This window comes from Mustela nigripes, chromosome 2 (assembly GCF_022355385.1).
Source record: "Mustela nigripes isolate SB6536 chromosome 2, MUSNIG.SB6536, whole genome shotgun sequence".
Taxonomy (NCBI): Eukaryota; Metazoa; Chordata; class Mammalia; order Carnivora; family Mustelidae; genus Mustela; species Mustela nigripes.
Window position 1 is genome coordinate 121,458,548 of NC_081558.1, and position 10,614 is coordinate 121,469,161.

Sequence of the window (10,614 nt, forward strand, 5' to 3'; positions counted from 1 at the left end):
GATTATCTTTCTAGACCATGGATCTGTTGGGTTTTACCTGCTTAAAGATATTACAGATGACAGGTTACTACTCCCCCAAACACGTTGTACTAGGTCTCCTTGGTACCACATAATACCTTAAAGAGTTGGAGATCTCTTGAACCCCTCTCCTCTGAACCAGTGCTAAAAAGGGACCAGTTGTTTTTTTTTTTTTTTTCTAACTTGGTGCCCTGCCTGGCACATATGTCTACTTGAGAGGCAGTTAAGCGTTGGGACTTAGAACAGGGGTTTAGCAGACAAATTGTTAGGATTTTCTGATGGGTACCCAAGATTAAGAAGAGTTTCACAGCCTTTGACAATACATTTTTAAAGAGTTCCAAGTAGCAAGCCAACCTTAAAAAAAGGTTGCAAAATGACATTTTAAGAACAAAGTACATATGCCTCAGGACCTCTGAACACCAGTTGCCTAACATGATTTCAAGATGAAGAAATGATGCAAATTTTTCAATAAAAAATTGTTTAAGTATTTTTATTTAGATGTTAGATGTCAAATTATGATTTTTATATTCCATTGCATATAAATAATGACAATAGTAACAGGAAATTACGTTCTTTGCAAAAATAAGACACAAAAAATTTAGATGTGAATTTTAAAGTATACAAGAAAGTACATAGTTTTTCAAATTATTTTATAAGAACCATGTGTCCCCCTGGGTCCTAGTTAGAGTTCCCTTTTCAATGTAGGATATGGAAAGCTCCATCCTATTAAAAAGCTCTCTAGAAACTTATGCATGTGAACAAAGTTAAATTATTAGAATTATCCAAAATTAGTTTCTATTGTGAGCTTCACAACCTTAATTTAGCTAACAAGATTACTGATAAAGAATTTTAACTAGCCAAAGGAGCACCAAAAATGTTCAAAGCTAACTGAAGCACCTGGATGGGTCAGTCAGTTAAGTGGCCTACTCTTGATTTCAGATCAGGTCATGATCTCAGGGTCCCCAGATGGAGCCCTGGTTGAGCTCCACCCTCAGCAGGGGGTCTGCCTGAAATTCTCTCCTTCTGTCCCCACTTCAAGTAATTTGTTTAATTTCCAAAGCTGATCAAGTCAAAGGTGTTAGGTCAGAAAAGGAATGTTAGAAAGTTACAGGAAGGAGATGAGAGCAATCATAAGTGCAAAAATGAGAGCAATTTGGAGCCCTTAAAAGAAAGGGAAAATAATTCTATCTAAATAGTCCAGTGAGACAAAGTGTATTAAAGCAGAGGGAAAAAACAGGTATTTGTATTAAAATAAACTCTAAAAACTCCAAACAAAAGAACATATTTAATAAAGCAAAAAATAAGAAGTGTACTTTTTTATTGAGGACAAATTAAAGCATCCTCCCTAAACATTTATTGGAAAAATGCACTCAAGCAGAATAATTCCTTCACCAATATTTGAGTCCTGTGTTAATATGCAAATGCATATTACACTTTTATCAAGTCTATGATCAGATGTTCTTCACAGTCACCTTAATTATGTTTATACTGTTGATAAATATGTTTAAGCCTGATCTTCCTCCTGTAATTTTTCCTAGTGTCATGGTTATATTTCAGTTAATGTCAGTTTTTGTGTGAAAAACACTCCTGACCCTCTTCTCTTATCCATGACTCAATTCCAGCCTCAGCTCAGACGCATCACTCTGTTTAGTCTTTGTTAACAACCCCAGAGTTAGGGTACTTCGTTCTACAGCTCCCTATATGAACTATTATATTAACAATGAAGTACTGTGTTAGGAAACTGCTCTTTACTAAATTCTTTAACAGAAAAAATTTGTTTTTTTCTTTATTTCCATGGTTTACCAAAGAACCTGATATAAACTAGACAACTCTGTTGTTACCTACTGCAAGAAGCCCATACAGAAAAATCCTAAAATCTTGCCACTGTGGTTAAAATAATGCACTAAGCGGGGGGGTGGCTCAGTGCGTTGTGTCTGCTTTCAGCTCAGGTCATGACTCCAGAGTCCTGCTCAGTGGGGAGCCTGCTCCCCCCTCTCCCTCTATCCCTTCCTGCTGCTCATGCTTTCTCTCTCTCAAATAAATAAAATCTTTAGGAAAAAAATAATGCACTAAGCTCACATTGCACACTGAATAAGCAAAACCACAGCAAATATTTTTATATAGATTTCATCTACATGGCAATAAAAAGCAACTGTTTGAAGGTATGAAATTCAATCAACCTGTTAGGATTTTATTTGAAAACAGGACTTTTAATATGTTACTGATACTTATTTTCTTGTTTAAAAATATGACCAATTTGAAGGTTTAGTAATTTAAGAATTTATTACCTTTTTATTTCTTACACACTGCTCAAAAGAATCACTAAGATCAAGCATCCTTAAATTCAAAAGATTACTGATATTTGGGAATGTATATAAAACAATTTGCAACAAGGACATCATTGCAACTATGATTTGAAAAAAATAGCATTATCAGAAGAAATCAATATTCAGTTTTATTAAATCTTGAAATACATATGCATATATGTATATGTGTGCATGTGTATATTCCTAGAAATCAAAACTGAGACAAAGTTGAATAGTAATCTTTTTTTAAAATTTCATCTTTCTTTTTATTCTCAAAATATGGGAATACAAAAGTCCTAGGGGTATTGGACTGTGATGGCCCTTACGGGGGGCTCTCCTGCTTTGGAGGAGTCAGAACTGAGTCCCCAGGAATGTGAATGCATTACATCAGAAGGACAGCAGTAGCTACTGTGCCAAGTTCAACAGCCCAAGTCACACCCCCGCCATAGACACAGCAAGGGCTGGGCTCTAGCTCCTGAAGAAGGAGGTAGGGAACTGATAAATGATTTGAGGTAACGATAAAAAATGCCTGTGCAGAATGGTCTGGTGGGAGAAATGGTGAAGGTGAAGGACAGGGATCTTCCTCTCCTTTCTCCTACTACTGAAGGGCAGAGGCACGTGACCCCCAGCAAGGGACCAAAGTAGACAGCAGCTACTTGGATCCCATTAGGGAAAGGCCAGATCACTCCAGCTCACAGGCTTTGGCAGGTGGTGGGATACTGGCCATAAGAACAGAGACCAACTGTTCCAACTTTTCTGCTGCTTGTCTTCCAGCCTCCAGTACTTCCTCATGATTGGCCTTCTCCTTGGTTTCATAATCCAAGACGACTTTGTTAGTGATGAGGGAGAAGCCAAAGACTCAAAGTCCACAGTGCCTTGCAACTATAACTTCTGGAACTCTGCTCATGCCAACAGCACCTGCCCCCAGCTTCTGCAGCAGCCAACACTCTGCCACAGTCTCAAAGGAGGGGCCTGCCAGCATCACATAGGTGCCTTCCTTTAGCTCTCTCTGCTCCCCCATCTGTTTCCAGGCACTGTGAGCCTTCTGCCTCATATCCCGGTCATAGGCATTGGACATGGCAGGGAAACGAAGTCCAAACCTTTCATCATTGGTCCCCATAAGAGGATTCACACCACTGAAGCCAGGTAAGTTGAGGTGATCACGGATCAGCATGATATCTCCGACCTCAAACTCAGGGTTGAGTCCTCCAGCTGCATTGGTGACCACTAGGGTGTCCACACCCATAAGGTAGAAGACCCTCACTGGGAATGTCACCTTCCAGATCGAGTAGCCTTCGTACATGTGGAATCTGCCCTGCATCACCACACAGGCCTTGCCATTCAGGAATCCAAACACCAGTTGACCAGCGTGACCTGGTACTGTACTTTGTGGAAAGTTTGGAATCTTGCTGTAGTCAAAGCTTTGGGTCTCCATTAATTTATTGGCCAGATTCCCTAGCCCATAGCCACAGATAATCGCCACTTGAGGTCGGTGCTTGGTTTAGCACAGAAGCCATTTACTCGTTTCCTGATAATCATCATACATAAATCGCTTCTTCATGGCGCCGCCGCCGCCGCCGCCGCCACCGCCCTGTGGAAGAGACCGCCCTTGGCCTCTCCATGCAGTCCGCTGAGCTGCTCCACGTAGCGCTGAGCTGTACCGGCCCAAATAGTAATCTTTTTATTAAAAAATTTGAGAGGGAGAGAGGGAGCCCACCAGCAGGTGGGGAAGGAGCAGAGGGAGACAGAATCTCAAGACGTCTCTGTACTGAGCATAGAGCCCATCCAGGTGCTCAATCCCACAACCCTGAGGATCACAGTGTGAGCCCAAAACAAGAGTCTGACACTTAACTGACTACACCACCCAGGTGCATCAGTAGTTCTCTATTTTTAACATAGTAGATTGTGAACATTTCCTGTCAAACTAATCTTATAAAATATTTGTAAAAGTTTTCTAATGCCCAACATATGGATGTGCTATAAATTAACTGTTCCATTATACTTGGATATTCTTCAAATATATTTTTCAATGGACATTATAAATTGTGTATTTTCTGATTAGGTTAAGAGAAAAAATTTTAAACTACTTGGGTTTTTTTTTTCTCCCCCTCCCGTATTTTATGTATGTGACATCATGCTTTATATATTTTTATTTTGTAAAGCTCTTGACCAATTTTTTCTTAAGATTTTTATTTATATGACAAAGAGAGAGAGAGAGTGAGAGAGACAGCACAAGCAGGGGGAGCAGCAGGGAGAAGGAGAAAAAGGCTGCCCGCAGAGCAGAGCGCCCAATGTGGGTCTGGATGCCAGGACCCCGGGATCATGACCTGAGCCAAAGGCAAATGCTTAACAGGCTGAGCCACTCAGGTGCCCTGCTGATTTTTATACATACAGTTTATTTCACTACTTTTGTGCTTTAACCTTCATACTGGTTGTATACGTGATTAAGCTACTATTATGTTTGTATGTACAGTGAAGTTTTTTCTTAATTTTCTTATTCCTGATTAATCTCTTTTCTTTCCAAACAGTTTCCCTTAAGTTTTCTTGTAAGGCTGGTTTAGTGGTGATAAATACTCTATCCCAAAAGGTTGTCATTCAAAGTTAGAGACAGAGTTTCTCAAACAAAAGTTAAAGTAGTTCACCACTGAATTGGAGCCTTTAAAATTAAAACAGAATAGTTTCTTTTTTTTTTTTTTAAAGATTTTATTTATTTATTTGACAGAGAGAGAGATCACAGTAGACAGAGAGGCAGGCAGAGAGAGAGCGAGGGAAGCAGGCTCCCTGCTGAGCAGAGAGCCCGATGCGGGACTCGATCCTAGGACCCTGAGATCATGACCTGAGCTGAAGGCAGCGGCTTAACCCACTGAGCCACCCAGGCTCCCAAAACAGAATAGTTTCAAGATAAAAAAGTAACACTTGCATTTTAATATCTCGCTGTTCACAGTGACAATATTTACATTATAGACAGTAAGAGGAAAGATCCTAAGATTTTGCCATTACATCACAGAAACTTATGGCAATAGCGTTCTGAGGATACTATCTAGATCATTCTATCTATGATTATTTACTTCTTCAGATCCCACATAAAAATACCATCAACATTTAGGAAGTATAACATTTACTAAAGAGACTGCAAAAATATAATATTCCTTGGTATACACAACATCAATGTGCACATCAAATTCTAACAGTGTTTCAAATAAACTACTGAATTTCAAATAATCCATTTAATTTAAAAGAACCTTACTCAATAACTTCTAAAATAAGGAGATAGCCCCCCCCCAAAAAATGCTTGATAACTAGGCATTTTCAAAGCCACAGAAGAAGTATGATATTTGCCTTTTAGAGCGTGCACTCGAGGTAACTATCACTCAGAAATTAACAGTTCAGGCTGTGGCATGGGATCCACGTAATCCAATCCACGTGATGCCAATGATTTTATTTCTGATCTTCAAAGTTCTCGTGAAGTGAAACATACACTGGACATAGAATCAGAGACTCTTTAACATAAAATATAGAAATTTAAGTGTTTACATGTTCAAAATGTTACTGAAATTTGGGACTACACATAAAATATGCAGCAAAGTCATTTTTGTCAATAGTGTTTAAAATCGTATCAACAGGGGAAATCAAGTCTAATTTTATAAAATACTGATAAGAACCTGAAGTGATTATAATCCCAAATAAAAACATAAAATAACACTGAAATTCTCCAACATCTTGAAACATTGTAAATACTGTCAAATTTAAGCTGATAGCACATCAAGAAAAATGGTAAAATTGTAATGAGTAAAAAGAAAAACTAATCATATATAAAGATTTATTTCTAATAATTAAAAAGTGAAGAGCACAACAACTTTTCTACTTATTTTTCATTTTCTACTTATTGGCCCAGGTTGGCCTATTATCCCACAGACCAAAGGAAATAACTGCCACTAGAAAGAGAAGATGAGGGGCGCCTGGGTGGCTCAGTGGGTTAAGCCGCTGCCTTCGGCTCAGGTCATGATCTCAGGGTCCTGGGATCGAGTCCCGCATCGGGCTCTCTGCTCAGCAGGGAGCCTGCTTCCCTCTCTCTCTCTTTGCCTGTCTCTCCATCTACTTGTGATTTCTCTCTGTCAAATAAATAAATAAAATCTTTAAAAAAAAAAAAAAAGAGAAGATGAAAGCCTTGCACTCTGCAGTTATGATGTGAAAACTAACATGACTACCATCCACAAGTAAATCATGAAATATTACAAGTATATCTGAGAGCAAAGCATATTCAATAGTGGATTTCTTTATACGAAATACAAAGATTAAATTGAATAGAAGTTGTATTTTTAACATACTGGCACTTGGGCCCAAATCCTGTCAACCAACATTATTACTATGCACAACAGAAGAGTCTACAACCCTCCTCTCATACTCAGAAGGTATTTTAAAAACTGGGCAGAAATTTGACACAAAATGTGTGGGTCGAGGTTTAATATACAGCTGTCAGGTAGAACAGGATCTTCTGAGACAATAATCTATGTATGACTAAAAAAAATTTCAAAGGAATGAAGAGGACAGGAAAGAACACTACCATCCTGATGCCTTCCATAACAGGTCATAGAAACTAGAAAGACCCATTCTTAAAACTCAACAGCTAAAATGCTACATATTGAGTTTGTAACTTGAAAGCTTTAAATAATCTGTAAATAAATATTTGTTGACACCAGAAAAAGAAGTCCAAATCTTTATATACATTATTTAACCTAATTCTCTCAGCAACTTAATTTAGTACTACTACTTGTATATTACAGGGAAAGAAATCCATAGCCCAAGTTATTAGGCAATTTATCCAAAATCATGTAAGTAGAGTCAAGTACAGATCATTCTCACTCCAAATTTATGCTTTTGTAGTACACCCTACTGTCCACCATATGGAAAAGCATGCACTTGGCCAGACTATTTATTTAATGATAAATGATGACCAGAAGCCTCAAAGGAAATTCTTCTCTGGTGTGTAAAGCATTAGGATTCAGTAGCCAATCAACTTACATCAAACCTTACAACTCTAGATTTTCACTGAGGAAACCCTGACTTCTCAGGGTACGGCAGCTGGTCCCAAAGTAATTTGCCTCTAAAAGGAAGTAGTCTATTACCTTGCCTTAAATAATGCAGCATTCAGTTATTACTTCCTGCCAGAGTGACAGTTTAAGCACAAGGCATTAAAAAACTGTTTTCTCCTGTTCTAGCTGTCTGTTATTTATTGCCTCATACACTACTTGTCTGGAAGTGATGGATAAATATTTGAAGGGAAGGATGCATCATTCTGGATGCTCCATGAAATTCAGGATGGATAAAAGTCAATGTTTAAGACTCATCTATTTTTAGATTTCTTCCTATAATAAGGTAAAAACAAGCTTTAAGTGTTGTAAAAGACTCTTCTAATAAAAACAAAACTTGGCTTTACCAGTTTCTGTACGAATTTTTAAAGAATAGTTCCTATTCCACTATTTAAAGGCATTTAAGTCTTGTGAAAAATAGTGTGTCTGAAACAACTAGGTTGTCTTTGACAAGATATTAAGATTGACCTATTCTTTGCATTATGTTCACATGTAACAAAGAAGCAATGAAATACTAGTACTGTCAGCTCAGTTGCATGACAGAGTTAAACCATAAGTTTTACACCAAAAAATATTTCTTAAGAAGCTAGATTTAGGGTGCATGGGTGGCACAGTCTGTTAAGCACCCAACTCTTGGTTTCCACACAGGTGATGATATTAGGATCATGAGTTAGAGCTCCATGTCAGGTTCCACGCCAAGTATGGAGGATGCTTGACATTCTCTTTCCTTCTCTCTATGCCCCACCTGTTTATTCTTTCTCTAAAATAATTTTTTTAAAGTCAAGTTTATTTCATAATACTGGATAACACTGAGAACTTAACTATATTTTGAACCAGGAACTGTACTAAAAATTTTATATAAATTATTATACTTAATGTGATAGTTCTCCCCCTGATATCTAGTGCCTCTCCTTCACCTCCTTGAGTCTTTGCTCAAGATTATCTTGATGAGGCTTTCCCTTATCTTACTTAAAATTGGAACCCTCTCTATGTGCCCCATTAGCTTTCTACATTCCTATAATTTGTCGCTATCATGCAGAATATATATTTTACGATTTGCTAATTGCTTATCTTCCCAAATGTGAATGCAATCACCATGAGGGCACAGATACATATAAATTATTTACATGCTTTCTTCAGCACCATAGTCCCGTTCCCAGCAGTGTGTGGTACATAGCAGATACCCAAAAAGGTTGATGCAATGAAAATGTTTCGTCTTTGCAAATATTGTAGATATTAGCCCATTTTCTTAGGAAAAAAGGCTTAAGTGATAACGTGATTTACTGAATTAACTGCTCAAGAAGATTTGTGCATGCTCCAACTTCAATCCTCTCTAGTCATTATACTGCTTCTAGGAAAAAGAATCATTCCCACTGAAGTTTGTCTCTTTGTTCTGCAGATTTATCTGTTTTTGAATAAATTATGAATGTCTAAAGGTTATAGCAAAGATATACACCTTTTAAATACCCTTCATGACTGGTCCTCTTTTAAGAAGGTCATACACTTTGTATGGGACACAAATGGGGTGGTAAGGGAGACCAAGGATTAGCTCAGACCATCTGTATCAACCCTGGAAATCAATGTGTTGACAGATGTCACAGCTAGTTTTCCCTCCTACCCAATAACCTTAATGTCATGAAACATTTGCTGAGACCAAAAAAGTTATATACAATATTTAAGCTTATGTAAGTACTTTATATGAATAGTGAAACAAAGATGTTTAAAAAATCCTCATACCGCAAATAACACATATATAATAAATACATTCATTCTGTCGTGTTTGTCTTGTTTATTTTTCCATTCTTCTTTCTCTCATCTATTCTGAAAATAAAGTCAAGTAATTTGGTTGCCCATTATACACACCCCATATATATACTTATTCTTTTTTCTGCTTCCAAACAATCAGCCACAAAGGTTAGTCAGCAGTTGAGGAACTTAAGGAAAATGTATTGTCATTGCTAGAACAGATAGAAGGTTAAATTCAGAAACCAAACTTATGAAGAAAATATTTTAGCCATAGGAAATAGGAAAGAAAATCATCCAGTCGCTCCTATTTTTCCAACTAACTCTTTTCCCACCACTCCCCTGGACTAGAGTGACAAAGTTATAACAACATTGGTGGGGATTTTAAGACTGGTATTGCATAGTTAATATAGTTGGGTAACTCTTTGGAAAGATAATTTGACAAAACTCTTCTTTTTATATAAATGCTTTTTTCACTCTTTATGGAATTAGATATGGGATATTGTGGAATAAATCAGAAGATATTATCAGATAAAAATACATAACCAAGAGAGAGAAAGAATCTGATGAAAGGATATTAACAGTATGCCAAGAATCTATGGGAAGTGAAAATGGTATTCCCTAGACGGTCACAGAAAAGCATGATCATGCCATGGTGAGCTCTTCTGGAGTGGTAAGTGTAAGGCAGAACCAAAAAATTATGAAAGTGCAAGTGGAAGGGTTTCTTTTCCTAAGGAAACTGGAAATTATGTACTTGAATCCAAAGAAGTCCCACTAGCAAGACTCATTAGCTTTATGAGGCAGATCCCACCTAAAGAACTACTTGTAAACATGTCACAAGAGAACATCCTAGAGATAAGCTATAGCTTCCAATACCGACTATAACTCAACTCCAATATTCTGGTTATCAAATTAACATAGAGAAGCTACTGATGTAACTAATGCAATCAATTTTGTCTATCTCCTTCTCCTATTGAGTTGTTTCTTTAACACTAAGTTATGACTAAGTCAAAAATCTTAATAAAGGTAGTGACTGAGAATACCAAAAAGGAATACAGGATGGAAAAGGAACAGTGAATCATAATCCAAATGTCTGAATATTTTCTTCTACTCCTGTCCTTTTGAGAAGGGAAAATATCTAGAAACATATTTTATAATCAAATGTATCACAAATTCATGCAAAGGATACTAGCTCTTAAATGAGCTGGAAATTTAGAACACTTAAATTTTTCTAGATTTTAACATGATTGATGGTAAAAAATTCATGACCCAGGTTTTCTCCAGAAAGGATAGATAAAGAGCTCTTATGTACCCTAAGAACTATCTTTTGCATCTTTTTAAAAAGACAAAATACCTAACTAGCTAAAGAGTGACTTCAGGGCAAGTCCACTGAATGATTAATAATCATTAAGTCTTACTTTAAAGGAGTTGTAAATAATCTTTTAGTTTACCAACAA

General features: G+C 37.1%; 1 protein-coding gene across 1 annotated transcript; it reads right to left on the reverse strand.

Annotated features, from left to right (window-relative positions):
• Positions 1-2,602: 2,602 nt before the first annotated feature.
• LOC132010078 (purine nucleoside phosphorylase-like) lies at positions 2,603-3,909 on the reverse strand. The gene is given in 1 exon segment (XM_059388050.1): positions 2,603-3,909. A coding segment is annotated over 1 exon segment (879 nt). The 5' UTR covers positions 3,886-3,909; the 3' UTR covers positions 2,603-3,006.
• Between the last annotated feature and the right edge of the window lie 6,705 nt (positions 3,910-10,614).